Genomic DNA, 16,135 nt, shown 5'->3' on the forward strand with positions numbered 1-16,135 from the left:
TATGTCTCTAGCGAAGTTACGACATGCTTTGCAAAGAATGAAACACATACATAATTATTTTTAGTGTTCATATGGTTAAAATTTGAGGCAAAGGGAAGTTATAGAAAAAAGGATGGAAAGTTTTCATACGAGGTGTACAAAAAGGGTACCATTTCTTCCGCTTGGTAAAGGTGCAATACACAACAAAAATCCGAACACTCCCTATATGTATCCAGAAGGCTGACAGTTAGCAAGTTATTCTTGATGCTCAGAGATTATAAAGAAATCCAAAGAATCCGAGAGAAGAGTAAATGATTGTATTAAACTTCAATGAAATTTTCTTTCTTTCTGCTGCTTGGTTCTTCAAAGCAATGGTGAGGTCGTTTCCGAATGTAAATCGACGACGGAAACCTCACTTTAAGTTGACACCCAAAATGCCTGGCGCTTACAACTTGGAAGTGAAAATGAAAGGTTGGCAAACTTTCCATTTGTCCAGTACCTGTGCTCGTTAAAGAAGAATGTGAACTTGTAGTGGACGGTGAACTGGATCTCAAACTTTTTCCTGATGAGCAAGTTTCCTAAACCAATAGAATACGAATCATAGAGCATGTTAAAGCAAAACCAATGCAATTCCAGATAAGTTTCAACTACCAGTCGAAAGTTGCTCCAAAATTCGCTGCAACACACCATTTCCGCATGTTAGCCGGTGTCACAGCGGATTTGGACCCCCCCGCGGATTTGGACCCCCGGTCCATATCTGCTAGCGGATTTGGACCCCCCCGGTCCAAATCCGCTAGCGGATAAGGACTCCCCTTCGCAGATTTGGACCCCCCTACCAAACTTTCCTTTTAAGCATCCTTTGTATCATATTTGGTAACTAATTCTATTTGCAAGCTTTTTGTCGATGTTCTTTTCAATCGCAACACAACATTCCTCAATAAAGGTAAAAGAAAAAACAGTCATTTCGTTCCAATTCTACCGCATTTATTTTAGCGAGTCGTACAGTAAACGTAAGAATCAGATGAGAACAAACTACTGCATTCGAACTATTGAAATTTTTACGATAAATCCTTGCTTCTTCTGATGCGAATCAACATTGATACGAAACGTCATAACAATAGTGGAGACTATTGCGTCCAGTCAGAAAAATAACTCAGTCTGATTTTCTAAAATAATAACAATAAACAGTTTCTGAACAAGAACGAAGAAACTACTCCTACTACAAGTCGTTCGTAAAGCCTATGATAAGTAAAAATGTTTCTATTCTGAACTATTGGAACTCTCAGCTTATTTTCAGATGCAAATCAACATTAATCAACATTAATGTCAACGTCTTAACAAAAATGGAGACTATTACATCGAACTCAATCTTATTTTCTAATTTTAATGATTATTAACTGTTGAGGGATCCAAAATAACACCTTAACAATTACGAAGACGTCAGAGTCTGGCGATCTGCAGACAATGCAGAGCCACTCGCCCTCCGGGGTAGTCTTAAATCATGTGAAACCATTCCTCGCACAACTCGCACCGAACCATGTCGTCCAAACACTCGGCATTGAATAATGACAAAATAAATTAGTGTCACAAGTTTGTCTCCTATTGAATCTAGTGGTGTTCGACTATCGCGGAAAAGGTTCAAAAACGACCTCTCTCCAGACATCAAATTAACTCTTGGGCATTTTCCCTTGGTCAAAAGAAACATCCGACGGGATGCCAGTTCGTATGCATTAACGATACGCATGTTTTGAATGAAAAACATACTTTAGTACGCACTGGAACGTAAAGTATCATCCATTTTTACTAGAACGTTAAGGACGATGTTTTCACTCAGTTTTGTTGGGGGTCCAAATCCGCGGAGGGGGTCCAAATCCGCTAGCGTATTTGGACCGGGGGGGTCCATATCCGCTAGCGGATTTGGACCGGGGGGGTCCGTATCCGCTAGCGGATTTGGACCGGGGGGTCCAAATATAGGGGGGTCCAAATCCGCTGGGACACCGGTAGGAGTCACTTTTCTCCCAGTTTCCAAACGCATGTTTTGAGAGTAACACATAAAAGAAATGAGTAAATTTTCCAATGCTAGTGTATAGTTGGTCTTTATTTTGTCAAAGTGATTGATTCAAAACCCTCCTCAACATTCTGTGTCCCGAAGTTTTAAGTTTTACGGCTTCTGTAAACGTTTTCTTTTTCAAGCCCAACGGGTTAAAGATTGAGACAAAGCGTACCCGACCACTACATGACTGTTACACCACATGGTTGTTCTTTGTGCATGTCATGAGCAGCGGACAATGCCATTAGGCGCCATTTTGAAAAACAAAGCTGAAAAACAGGGTACTTTTTTGTGGGCAGCGATCGAGATAAAATTTTGTCCAATATTGTTCCGCTGTATCGGGATCAATAGTATTATTTTGTAAAGAAGGCAGTAAATTAAGATGGAATGCGTGAAAACTATCGATGGATTTATCAAAAACTCACAATCTACGAGGAAATCTCCAACTTCACTTCTTTTGAGACCAAGCTGAAATAACAAAATGACAGCCAACAACAGCGAAAATTGTGGCCATGATGTTGTGTCTACTTCTTTCCCAAAGGAGATCTGTTACATAGATGCACAGATAAACAGTCTGCTAGACGTACATCTAGATCCACGATTACTCTCCGTAAATCTACATTGCAACAATATTTCTGTGATAGAGAATCTTGACAGACTGCAGCACCTTAAACACCTCGATCTGTCGTCCAATCGCATCACAAGAATGCAAGGGCTTGGTGGTTTGATGAGCCTAAAAACCCTCAACTTATCCTGCAACGAACTGCGTGTAGTTGAAGGATTGGATAGTCTAAGGTCCTGCTTTGCTTAATTTCTTTTTTTGAAATGTTGCTGGGGTCAGGGGAAGTAGGAGAGTTCTCAAGTCTAAATATGGCAAGTTAAGGCATGCTATTAAAAGATAATGGCCTAGTCTCTTTGCAGCTTCTGCTGTTTATATAACAACTATTCATCTCAGTGATGGTGTCGTTGGTGGATATTTACTGAACCACAAAGCAGTGAGATAATAGAGCAATTAGGGATGATTTTAATTAATTAATTTTTTATGTGACGATCACAGTGTTTTCAGTTGTAAGTTGCTGGGAGGTGACTAGCAAAGAACATTTGGAGTTTGAGTAGCCAATGAGGGTGCATCCTCAATGCTATCTACTGTTTTAGTTTATATTAAAACAAAGTAACTTTCTCTTCATAATCATTGGATCTTCATGATTCTCTGTTCCCATTCCCTAAAATCTGAAGCAAATATTTAATGAGACACTATTATGATATTGAAATGCATTTAAATTGATTTGCAACAGAATTTTGGAAATATAAAAGATTATCAGTTCCAAAGTACTTTTTTATGGGAGTTGCAAAAGAAAACAGATTTGGGAAATTTGTCTCACCAGGGAATGTTTGACTTCTTAAACATTTTTATTAATTTGTTTCCTTGTAGGAATCTGGTTAAGCTGGATTTATCCTACAATGTAATCTATGATCTCTCAGGCCTAAAGAAAATTCATGGATCCTCCTTTAGCTTACGAAGCTTATATCTCCATGGAAATGAGCTTAGTTCACTGGATCATTTAATTAACTGTCTTGCTGGATGCAGAATGCTTCAAGAGTTGACATTTTCACTGTATGGGGAAGCCAACCCTGTTTGTGAAATACCAGATTATCGATCCAGTGTACTGGCTTCACTGAAAAATTTGGAAGTGTTAGATGGCCAGGACAGGACTGGGAAACCAGCAGCAACAAGGGACAGTGTGCTTGACATTCCAGGTTGGATTCTTGGTTTTTGTTAATTACTTTATTCACCAAATTAAATGGGCAGCATCTATTTATTTTGTAATGTTTCTGGTGCAGTGGTGTTTATATTTGCACAAAAATGAACAGAAAGCTTTTATGTCTCCCTTGCTTGAGATAAATTTAACAGTGATGGTGTATAGTACTGAGATGAATGATACTATAATCCTTGAGTAAATGCCTCATATTCCTGGTATTCTTAGGTAATTTTGTCCCCATCTTAAAAGAGGGATATTGATTAATGTTATTTTTTAGAATTGACTTTGCTGGGATGGACTTTCTTATAGAGAAAACTAATTTTTTTGTTATTGACAATTAACAGAAATGGATGACTATCTGGAATATTTAGAATCAGAAAATTCCTCTGAAATCCCTAGTGTAAGTAAATTCTAAAATTTTGTTTAAGTATAATTAATGTATTCTTAAACATGTACAGGTTAATTGTGTTCTTGAAATTGGAGTGACTGTGACCCAGAAAACTATAATTTGTTCCTTCTTTTTCCAGAAAGAAACAAAGTATGAAGTTTTGACTCCAAAGATTGACTTGGCGCTGGACAGATTCAGGCAACGAGGACCTCTGTCATCAGAAACTGACGCTGGAGAGGAGAAAAGAACTGAGAATCCCACTGAGGTTTGCACCACATTACATACCCTTTGGATTTTAAAATAAAAGATTTTCCATATAGGCAGAAACAGCAAAGAAAAATAATAATTTAAAGAGAATTCAAAAGTTCATATAAATATTATGCTTATTATAAAAGGTGACTGGGGAGATGAAGAAGCCTTCTAGTAATACCATGGTTGTAACTGGATCAAAAGTCTTCATAAAACTTAGGAATCAAGTTATGTATAATTTGATTATAAATGTGTCATTTAGATGAAAAAGAAGTGCTTTTGTTGACAAACAATGCTTTAAATCTTACAGGTCGTAAAAGTTGAACAGGGCTGTAAATAGACAAATGAAATAAGAAAAAGAACTTTAGATATGCCACCTTCCCAGGGTGGTTCTTTATCCACCGTTTTTCCAATTTAATTATAATTTGAAGAGCTAGTTTTCCTTGGAGACAATAAAACTGAAAACCTGGAGGAAAGTCTTTGGCGAAAGATTTGGCCTGCCACAACATCAATCTGCATGTGATGTTAAGAGCAGGAATGAAACCCCAGACCAAACCTGTGGGAGGGAAGCACACTCACCACTGATCCATCCTTGCTTCTCTGTTTTTTTCATTAGTTTTCACTTTGTTTTTCAGAGGCCAGCTGTTAAAGTAAGCCTGTCAGCTGATCATGAGATTCGTTTAGAGACTCTTGAACATCAACTTAACCGTCTGATTCACAACACAGTAAGTTATATGCTAATTACCCATCTAGGTTCAGTTGTGCAAAGGGGAGATAGCACTATCCAACTGATAAATTGCTATCCATTAGATAAATGATAACAAAATGAACTGTGCTATCCAATGGATAGAGATTTCTACAGACATTGAAATGATTTAGTTGGACTGAAAGGATCCTTTACTATAAGGAGATGTCCTCCAAGTTTCTGTAGAATGTAGAACTTATAGTTTTTTGTTAATTGTCACTTTTTGGGGGATGTAGTTGGGACAGTCCTGTGTAAGATCTAATAGGGATCTTTTAAAATTGTTAGAGGACTTAAATTGTTAAATTGTCCAGAGGAAATGAAGATTTTGTGACAATGAGCCAAGACCTATGTCACTGTGACTTGTTCTAGAGCATAACCCTTAAGGAAGCTTAATAGTGTGAACCATCCATCAGATAAGAGTTATTTATGGTACATGTTTGGCAAGGAATTTTGAATCCTAGGGGTCAACAAATTTATTCTTGTGGTGAGAGAAAAAAAAACATGATGCACATGGAATATAAATGATTATTTTTTTTGCAGGAAAGAGCACAGGTTTCAAGGCAGATCAGAAATCCAAGTGCAGAGCCTGGTAGGTTTGAAGCTAGCAGGAGGATGATAACATTTATCTTGTCCAAATTTTTTAATGTATGGTGGTTTTGGAAGTGTTCAAGTCCTTAGGTACTAGCTGAAATAACACAAAGTTGTTTTCCCTTATCTAGACCACATCACAGACATCAGTGAATTGTGAATTATTAAAGAAAGAGAGGGTGATAGGGTGCTGTTTAACTGTAGGGTCTAAGGAGGCTGTTGATGATAGGGTGCTGTTTAACTGTAGGGTCTAAGGAGGCTGTTGATGATAGGGTGCTGTTTAACTGTAGGGTCTAAGGAGGCTGTTGATGATAGGGTGCTGTTTAACTGTAGGGTCTAAGGAGGCTGTTGATGATAAGGTGCTGTTTAACTGTAGGGTCTAAGGAGGCTGTTGATGATAAGGTGTTGTTTAACTGTAGGGTCTAAGGAGGCTGTTGCAGATGTGCTAATACCAGTTTAGATGTGTACATGCACAGATAAACACGAAACAAATAGTTGTAGGCTGCTTTCTCCCTTAAAGCCCCAGAGTGTTGAAGGGAACAAGTGTATAATGTACCTTTGAATGGGGGGAAGGAGAAAGACACACTGTCCCCAATCACTTTCACCAAAAAGTCCTCCATCCATAACCAAAAAAAAAAAGCTAATAAAATGGCTTGCTATTTAGTCTCATGTTAAAGAATGCAAGCACATATCACATGATGTTGTTATTCTCACTAGATATTAACCGATCAGCTGATTCTGAATCAACTGAACAGCCAGACAAAAAGAAAAAAGAACAACTTTCATCCAAAGCTAAAAGAAGTCAATGGGTTCCAGTATCAAAGAAGCCAGGACAGACAAAGACACGCACCAAGCCAGCGGTTCATGTCACAGTGGAATCAACAAGCTCCACATCACCATCAGATGAACAAGTGAGAAATCTGATGATAAAAGGCAAGACTGCATTGAAGGGGAGGACTGTTAGGGATCCTAAAGATGATGAGACTTTCCTGGTCAGTGAATTATCTCTGGTCTTTTTATTTCAATTCCTTGAACCTCCAACTAACAAGATCAGATAAGTAATTCTCCCTTCAAGCTCCTGTACAATTGTTTTTTAATTAACCAGGAGAATTTGCTGTTATATCAGTTAACTAACACTCTTTGGCTGGATAGCATTTTATTCTCATAACCAGTTTGTTTCATAATGTATTGATATCATGAGGAGAAGTTACGTTTTGATCACTTTTACGAGATCAAGAATTTCAAGAATTAGATCGAGCTTCTTGTCCCCACAAGTTTGTGGACATGGAAAATTACGTTTGCTTGGAGGAAACCTGAAACTAATAATTATCTGAAGAAAAAAAAAACTCTTATTAGGTAAGAGTTAAACAAGATAAGATTCGCATGGATTGAAGATGGCCAATTTGAAAAGTTTGCAGTTAGGTTTACAACCATGATCTGCCTCCAGTAGGAATTCTTGGTGATTTCTTTGCTTCCTTTTCACTTTTTCCCACCACACTAATGATTTGGTATGTCTTTGATTCCATATGTAATTTACTCTGCAGTCACTCATTCAAGAGTTGGACTCTGAGCGCGAGAGACGATGGAAAGCTGAACAGGCTGCCAGGCGGATGGTTGAAGCCATCAAAGAGCTTCAACAGAGAGGTTTGAGTTGGGTTCTCTTGTTACTTTTTCGATCAGAAAGAATTGACATGTATTTTCCTTCAACATTGAAGTTTTTTTCGTGCGTGCCAGGACTTCTAGGGAAGCGCAATTTTCCGCGTAAGAAAAACACAGTATTCAATTTACCTTGGCATATTCGTTTTTAAATGTCTTCTGAAAACGATCAGAAGACAACTGGATGTCTGTTTCTCCTCGGTCAAGGAACGCGAAAAACACAGGAAAATTGTCTTATAGCAGTGTGGGTCACATGACCGTACCGATTTCACAACAGAGAGTAGAGGGAATTTTTTTCGCTCTCTTGTTTTGTCTTTCAAACTTTTTCGGTTTACTTTAACGTGATTGGGAGGTACCTGAGTTACTTGTCTACAAGAGTTATTATCGAAGAGCTGAACCTTTCTCTGTGTCTTTAATGTCAGTTGTGACCCCCGCGATCGAGTCCCTTATCTTTCCTAATTTTCTTGTACTTTTGTGTTTCTACTTTATAGAGGCAGAGGAGAAGAAACTAAGAGAGACTTCTCTTGCGGCGAGCAGTCGCCTGAAGCGTGCATTACTCAAAGAGAAGGAAACTAAGGATTGTTTACAGAAATCTTTACATGAATTGCAGGTGTGAGCGTTAAAACGATTGGCGACCTTTGGCTCATTTACAGCCTGTGAAAAAAAAAAATGAAAAATAGGAGTGTAAAGTTAAGGTTTTTTTTTTTAATTGCTCGTCCCATGGAGCCCGACCAAAGTCATTCGAGTCTTCTATGTTGCACGAAAGCCATTGATTTTTTTAAAATTTTTCTGAATTTATTTGTTGTCAGACCCATAATGTCGAGCTGACTGAAGAGGTAAAGAGATTGAAGGAAAATGAAGAAGAACAGCAAAAAGCATTGCGAGCTCTGGAACAAGCCACTACCAAGATGGAGACTGAAAAGATAAAACAACAGGCTGAAGCGGTACGTTATCGCGCAACCGTCACTGGTTTGCTGTACGGCGTTTTTTTTACTAAGAGTTGTAAAATCGAACGCAAGGTGGTCTCAACGGCCAATCAGAACGAAGAAATATCACAAGGGGCCAATGAGAACTCGAAGCAAAAGCCAGCAAACTGTCCAAAGCTCTTGCCAATGTGAGTGACCTGTCCGCGATTGATTTCAGTTTAGTATTTGACTGGTTACCGAAAGCGTGGTGCAAGTTATCTCGACTAATCAAAAACTATAGTTAAGGAAACCAGCGCAATTCCGGGTAATTTTTACTGAGAAGTTCAATTGCTGACGTGAACTTGCTAATGTAAATGAGGCCTCAGAGATCAGAAATACTCAAGAAAAAGATGTCAACCGGTTAGTTAAACTCATTTAAAGGAGCTCAAACGTTTTTAAGGTGGGTCTCACCAAAAAGTCTTTTTAATAGTTGTACTGTTTTAAGGTCACCCAACTGCAGCAGGAGCAGATGAAAGTGGGCGCCTTAACGAAAGAGTGTGAACTGTCGAAACACTCAGTGAAACAACTGAAAGGTCAGGTCCATCAGCTACAGGAACTCCTCGCCAACAGAGAGCAGGAACACAGGTAAACTAGTTAATCTTTCAACTTCTAGAGGTGACTGACATGTAACTTCTCCCTTTAATATCCATACATTCTCCAGTAAACAGGTGGTGAGAGTACTCAAACTTATCAGGTACAATTTGTTGTCTTGATCTAACACCAAATTCTCGCAACTTATTCTCAAGAAAATGTGAGCAGCTTGAGGGGAGAATTAATGATCAGATCTTGGGAGTCAAAGAGTTAAGAGGCCAGTTGTACCATAACATTAACGTAATGCTCCGCGGTAACTTATACCAAGGTCGATTTCCTCTGGATTTCTTTCATAAATTTTTTACCTTAATTTTGCCATGGGTTACTTGGTAATTAACCCTCAGTCAGGAGACATTAGTTCTCAACAAGTCCTTAATGCTGTAATGATTAAACCGATAATTTCACGCAAACCTTAGTGATTACTATTCCTTGATGGCAGAAAAGCAGTGGAGGACCTGGTGCGAGTGGACGGGCAGGAGATGCGGGAGCTAGTAGAACGGGAGGCTGCTAAGCAAGAGGGTTTTCACCAGCAGATTATTAGAGAATATCAAGAAAAGTAAGAAAGAAACTGGTGACAAGTGACTGTTGTCTGTAGCCTTTTGATAGTCCTGACCCGTAACGAAACAGTATCTTAACGTACGCTAAACAAAGGCGAACTAGGCGGACTAAAGTATTCAGCCCGTGTAGTCGGTGTAACAACGCTGATAAAAGCTCATTAACTAGTGACGCTATAAGTTTTCGGGATATTTTCTGCCGCCATGTTAAACTTAATTTACCGAGAAGCTGGAGACTACGAAAGATTTCATAGGTTTGACGTTAATACACAAACCCTGCAGCAATGAATCAAGAAGGAATGCCTAATGGTCAAGGATGAAAAGATGAAACTGGATTGAAAATCACGAACATGAACAATTTACAATTGGATTTTTCAAGTGACTCGCCCTTTTTGGCAAGCCGCACTCTTAGACTGAGGTACTGCCTGAAATTCTTCCCTTAGTAGGTTTTCCTAGAGTCGAGCAGCTGGGATGGCATTGTAAAAAAAGAGCTAAATGGTGTTAGGACGTTATATTTTCTGTCTGGTTACTGAGTGCATGTAAAGCATTGTGCCGAACGCCCCATCGCTTCATGAACCTCAGCATTTGCTGGTGGCGCCAAAGGATTCCGTGTTACGTAGTTGGTAGAGTGTGCAAGGTTCTAATTCCTCGGTTCGAATCCTACATTCTAGACAAATAACCAACACCTTCTTTATGTCTTGACTCCATGACAGGTTGAACAAGCGTGATCTGGATTATGCTGCACTTGAGGACGAGTTCAGAATGGGTCTACAGATTGAAGCTAATAGGTTTAGAGAGGTTTGTAATTCTGATAAACACTTTGTAGATTACTTAGAGAATGCGTGTTAGGTCTTCAAAGAACCAAGTCTCTGTGGCAAGAATTGAACTTTTGCTGTTTGCCTTTCGCACTTTTCCCAAAAATATGAAAATACTTCCATAAGTTGTGAATAGGAGATCTCCTTCTCCTTTTTGACGGTTCCCTTGAGGGATAAGAAGAAAAGTGAAAGAAATCTGAGGTAAAGTTTGGCGTTCACACTGCAGCTTAGTTAATTTGATTGGAAATCCGTCTGTGATCTCTTCTCTTGTCCTCAGTGCCAAAATACCTTTAATGGCGAGAAACTTTCGAGAAACCTTGTCATAGAATTAATTCCACTTCCTTTTCCATTTCTCTGTACAAAATAGCTGCAAGAGGCGTTTGAGCGAATGAGCGATGAGCATGCGCAACAGAAGGAGGCCCTACACACAATAAAACAGAAGGAGAGCAAAGCAACTAATATGGTCAATGAACTCACAGCGGTAAGAACTTTTTGATGAATGATTGTTTGAGCTGATTGGAGGGGCTCTATTTCACTTTCCCTTTTATTTATTTTAAAGTATATAAATTTTCTGAAGCTGCTCGTCATTTTCAGTCTCAAGGCCAGTCTTGGTGACGTGACGTTTTCATGATTTTCATTATTTTAAAGTATATAAATTTTCTGAAGCTGCTCGTCATTTTCAGTCTCAAGGCCAGTCTTGGTGACGTGACGTTTTCATGATTTCAACTAAAGTGGTAACATCTTTTTAAGTATTCCTGCTTTTTTTTTTGTGCAGCAAGAATGTTTTCAAAACCCTCTATGTTCTTCGGCGATCGGTCGATGGGAGTCGGACACGCTCTGTGTACTTCGGGAAATGGACTACAAAAGTTAGACACGCTTCGTTCGCTTTGGGGATAAACAGTCTTATACCCTTCGTGTGCTCTTTTTTTTTTCCGAATTTGGTTTTGTCAGCCGTGGCCACCACTGATCTTTCTATTTATTAATTTGCACATAGATGGTGAAAGAACAACGTGGGAGATTAAGTGAGCTGTCACGAGGGAGGCAAGAAATTGTCGGAGATTACAAGGTGTGGCTATGATTATCTATCCAGATTTACCCTTGGGGAAAATTTATCATCCCAGGGGTATTGCAGTGTTCCCTGTCTCAGGATATCTCAATTCAATTGAGGCCGGTTACTTTTAATACATGATTAAAATTTAAACTAAAAGAAAATTCATTTTTAGGTTGAATTTCTTGTATAAGAACACGATTTATCGTTAAATTTGGTATAAATAAGCACTTGGAAATTTTTCAAAGACGCTTTATGGCTTTTACACTTTTGGTGTCTTTGAAAAATTTACTCGCATTATATTTATTTACACTAAATTGCACCGGATATCATGTTATTACTTACACTAATAGCCTAAGATTAGAGTTAACCTCCAGTTGGTTTTATCTGATTTTGAGGGAAACCTGGAGGAAACAAGGTATAGACAAGGTTTTCTGTAAAGTTACCAAAGTATGTTGATGGTATTGTCTTGTTTCGTAGGAAAGAATACAAAGTTTAGAGAAACAACTTAACGAAGCTAATAAACAGTTGACGAGACTGGAAGTACTAGAACAAGTAAGTATCAACATCACAAACAAAGGGCAGAGGCTTCTTTTCTGTTTGAGCATTAATGACACAAACTCAAAGGGAAATGTTTTTCTTAAAATCAGTTAATGACTTAAAACAATTTAATTCTCATGGCAAAAGACAGACCTATACACGAGGTAAAGCCTGGCCATCCGTAAAGACCATCAACAGCTAAGGACCAGAATGAGATTTCTATTCGCTGATGACCTGCTGTTCGTCACCTGTGCGGGTCTGCTGTAGCTCCAATCTTGGATAGAATAAAAGGAACAATCAATCTTCCTTTCCTCTTCCCCCCCCACCCCCCCCCCCCCCCACACACACACACACACAAATTAAAGGAGCAACGATAAGACCTACGTAGAGCAGTAAAAGAAATTACAAATCATGTAATTTGTCCAAGATTGTCGATAATCATTCTTGTTTGTTTTTAGGACAAAGCTAAGTTGACGGCTCAGATACGAGCTCAAGTATCAGTCATGGAAGGCCTGAGAACCGAAAGAAAACTATGGAGCGAGGAGCTTGCCCAACAAGGTAATGGAAATGTTTGCAAAAACACCTACCTTTTAAAATAATTGATTCTGAGTAAGAGCTTTGTGCTGTTTGTTTGTCACCAGGATCGTCCCTTGCTCAGGATCGAGGACGAATGGAAGCTCGCATAGAGGCGCTGACTGCTGAAGTAGGTGAAGTGAAGAAGGAATGTCAGGTAAGGAAAGATAGAGTAATATTTGATTGAGCGTCGAATGTACTCTGGGATTGCTAAGATTTTACTTTCCTTCACTCCGGGGTTGATCAAGAAAACCCGTGCCACTTATTTAACCGATGAGATGCAAAACAAAAGCCAATCGCGTGTCGGTCACTGGGGTCCTCCCGCGTTAGAAGTCGGGTTCTCATTGGCTTCCTGTTTGTATATTATCTTTATCAGCTGTTATGGTTAATTTGATTTTGTTTCTTGAAAGCTTAATCGAAAGGCGCCCTTATGAAACAAACCAATCGTCTTCACGCTCCTTTATGCATTTTTGAAGCCTTTTCTTAGTATTGTTGGTTGTTTCAGTGATTTAGAATGTTTCGAATATCAAGTTATTCTGACGTTCCTCCGAAGACACCTTCGCAAACTTGCAGCTGGCGAAAAATTTTAAAATCTTTTATGCATCCTTCCTCTTTTCAGAATGCCAATGAAACGATCGCCATCAAGGCTAAAGTTATAGAGGATCAAACGGACTCCATTAGGAAGCTCAAACAGGTTAGTCCTTAATCACACACTCAGGTAGTAACTATTGATCTCTTGTCCATGATGGCAGCTTTCTCTTTTTGGTTTTAGAAAATTGCAGATCAGGACTCTGACATGCGCAAAAGGAAGGAAGATGGCGAATCACGTGAGAAAAACCTTGAGGAACAGCTAGCTGTTGAGACATCAGCAAATCAGGAGTTGCAAGTGAGGTTCTTTGTTGGTAGAATGAGAAAGTTACTCTGACAGACCGCTTACTTAAACCTCATTTGCTATGACTCAATTCTTTTGTTATCCCATCATTGGAGAGTCCAAAGGGTTCAAGTTGATTGGTCAAGAAATCTCGTGACACAAGAGCCAATGAGACACAATACTAAAACCAGTTGCAGAGAGTGCACTTAAGTTTTCCCGCGCTTGAAGTGGCGTACTTGTATTTTCTTTGAATTCTCATTGGCTCCTGTTGATATCGACCTTGTTCTGATTGGTAGTTGCGATAATATTTGTTCCCCGACACTTAGTCGTAAGGCGCTTTGTGCTTTTGTTAAACGTTAAAGGAACAATTGGATGGACTTGTGGACCGTAAGGAATCACTCAAACAAGAACTAAGGAAAACACAGGAAGAGTTGGAGACCAGTAAGGAAAATCACAGGTATGTTATCTGGTATTACATCTTTGAAATAAACTGTGTTCAAAAATGGACACAGTTATATTTTAGGACGACAGAAGAGTTTCGCAGTACTTCGTTTTATTTTTAAGCATCCGTTTTATGTTTAAAGCATCAAGGAGGCGAAGAACTGAGGCGCATCTGCGAGTTTCTCATCTTTATACGTAATATTTGACCTCTTGTGTTGGTAAACGGAAGCTAAAGTAAATGGAGGCTTTTCAATGTAAAATTGTACTTGTTACTTGTGATCTAAATGTCATCTGATCTACAACAGGATTTTGAAAACAAAATGGCACGAAAAGAGTGAACTAATAAGCAAGTTGGAAAAGGAAGTTGTTGAGATGCGAAATAACTTAAGAGGAAAGGAAAAAACTTTAATTGAAGAGAGAGACAAAGCTGTGAAGGCGGCCGAGTAAGTATTCCGATTTTTTTGCTAGCTTACTGCTTTGAACGAAACAACCTTGCCAAGTGAAACAAAGCTAGCTCTAAAGGAGACAAAAGCTTTGTTCGTATTGTTGTTACAGTTATTCGTACTTAAGAACTTCGGGAAACTTAAAGCGCATAGGATTAAGTGTGGATACACCAAGCGAAAGTAACAACATCAGTCAATCAGAAGAGGGAAGAATAAGACAGGCTGTCGGGAAATGCGAGTGACTGAAAAGTGATTGATTTTAGTTTGATTGGTAGATCTGATTGGTTGAGAGGGAAGTGCAAGTTTTTTTTTGACCAATCGCAAAGCGAACTACATACGAAACCAAAGCAATCCGGAATTACTTTCGGCGCTCTTTTAAACATGACTCTAACCAGGCTGCCAGCCGATGTCTTTGTTGTTACCTTTTTTTTTGTAACCATACGACTTTTTCCTTTTTCAAAACGCTCAGTTCCGCCGTAGAGAGGTTAAAAGTCTGTGATGATGCTTTCCGCAAACAGCTCGAACAAGAACGACGGGCGCACGAGCAACAGCTTCAGACACTGGCCAACGAAAAACAGCAGGAGGTAGAACGAGCTAATAACAGGGTAAGGAAAGAAAGTGAAAAATCTTGTTGATCACCACAACGGTTGTACATCCGAGGCACGTCTTCTTGAATTAAATTATGCTCGTTTCATCTTTCCTAAAAATATGGCGGTGTCCCATGAAAATCCAGATAGGTCTCATTCCGTGGAAATCGAACGCTTGCGTGGAAGTGTCATGCACTTTTGACCCGGATGGCGCAAAAAACCGGGCTATGTTTAGAGCGGAGAAAATCGGTCTGGTAGGGACGAACCCCATAGACTTTATTCTGATAATCTTTGTGGTCAGGGCCCATTGAGCGCCATTTCGCTGCGACAGGGCTTTTCAACAAACCGCTTTTTGAGCACTGCTTAAAAAAAACCCGAATCGCTTTCATTCGTTTAAACATTGCGATCATTGCACAAATTCAATCAATCTAGTTTTTGGGCGCCTTGTTGGGAAAAAAATAGTTTTGTTCCAGGAACAAATGCTCTCACCAAACATCATGTAATACAAAGCGAAGTATCGCCACGTCTTATTCAAACCACGTATTGATATGTGAACCTTTTCCTTTAAACTGTATTACCACTATTTCAGTCTAGTGCCGAAAAAAAAAGAAACGGTAAGGTTGTGTTTTTCTCTTCCTTTTTTCGTAGGTCGTGGAAGTGGAAGATGAGATGCGCATACTTCTACAAGAGAATGCGCTGACCAAGAAAACTTTAGAGAAACGTCTGCAGAAACTCACATCTGCTTTCACTGAAATCCAACATGACTTAGCTAGAACGTGAATGTGCTACAATACTTTCAACAAATTGTAAATATTTTTCGTGAATATTTTCGAGAAAAACAGGTATGTGAATTATGTATGTAATAAACGATAACATAAATATAACGGCAGTTTTATCAATGTTTCTTCTGGTTAGTAACGGGAAGTGACTGAAAATGATACGAGAAAGGAGAAGACGAGGATCCGTGACGGTCTCTGATCACGCAAAGGGCTTTCAAATGGCTGGCGCTCATCGTAATCAATTCGAATTCATCTGAATTCGTAGTTCAGTCGTGGGTACCTTTTTTAACACACATTAAAGCTCAGCACTATTCGCGATACTCAAAGAAACTTCAAAATTAGAATTGGGCCTGCTAATTTGACCAATATCAGTTCGCAGATTAAACAATAGATATAATAGAGCTGAAATATAGTGTCACATTCCAAACTGTCTCATCGATCTATTGTTACATTTCGTACGTTTGTTATAAGCAACCTCCCGTAAATGACCATCTCTCCTCTCCTCACTCCGTC

General features: G+C 39.1%; 1 protein-coding gene across 2 annotated transcripts; it reads left to right on the forward strand.

Annotated features, from left to right (window-relative positions):
- Positions 1-2,288: 2,288 nt before the first annotated feature.
- LOC131782000 (leucine-rich repeat and coiled-coil domain-containing protein 1) lies at positions 2,289-15,936 on the forward strand. Of its 2 annotated transcripts, none has more exons than XM_066164494.1 (24): positions 2,289-2,824; positions 3,462-3,787; positions 4,134-4,189; positions 4,317-4,442; positions 5,062-5,151; positions 5,712-5,770; positions 6,475-6,751; positions 7,304-7,403; positions 7,907-8,025; positions 8,225-8,359; positions 8,826-8,965; positions 9,411-9,527; positions 10,239-10,323; positions 10,708-10,821; positions 11,335-11,406; positions 11,869-11,943; positions 12,387-12,486; positions 12,570-12,658; positions 13,121-13,195; positions 13,274-13,387; positions 13,735-13,829; positions 14,119-14,256; positions 14,726-14,861; positions 15,492-15,936. In XM_066164494.1, exons 1-24 carry the CDS (start codon positions 2,511-2,513, stop codon positions 15,621-15,623), a joined length of 3,084 nt encoding a protein of 1,027 aa, XP_066020591.1. In that variant the 5' UTR covers positions 2,289-2,510; the 3' UTR covers positions 15,624-15,936. The 2 variants fall into 2 exon arrangements, with proteins under 2 accessions (XP_066020591.1, XP_058954693.2); XM_059098710.2 differs by having other exon boundaries at positions 5,712-5,760; positions 6,477-6,751.
- Positions 15,937-16,135: the final 199 nt, after the last annotated feature.

This window comes from Pocillopora verrucosa, chromosome 3, assembly GCF_036669915.1.
Source record: "Pocillopora verrucosa isolate sample1 chromosome 3, ASM3666991v2, whole genome shotgun sequence".
In the NCBI taxonomy this organism is placed as follows: domain Eukaryota; kingdom Metazoa; phylum Cnidaria; class Anthozoa; order Scleractinia; family Pocilloporidae; genus Pocillopora; species Pocillopora verrucosa.

Excerpts from the sequence above, each read along its gene's own strand:
- LOC131782000 (XM_066164494.1), top strand. The coding sequence starts at position 2,511 with ATGACAGCCAACAACAGCGAAAATTGTGGCCATGATGTTGTGTCTACT. Across the intron at positions 4,190-4,316 it reads ATTCCTCTGAAATCCCTAGT|AAAGAAACAAAGTATGAAGT; the intron begins GTAAGTAAATTC and ends TTCTTTTTCCAG. Across the intron at positions 5,152-5,711 it reads ACCGTCTGATTCACAACACA|GAAAGAGCACAGGTTTCAAG; the intron begins GTAAGTTATATG and ends TTTTTTTTGCAG.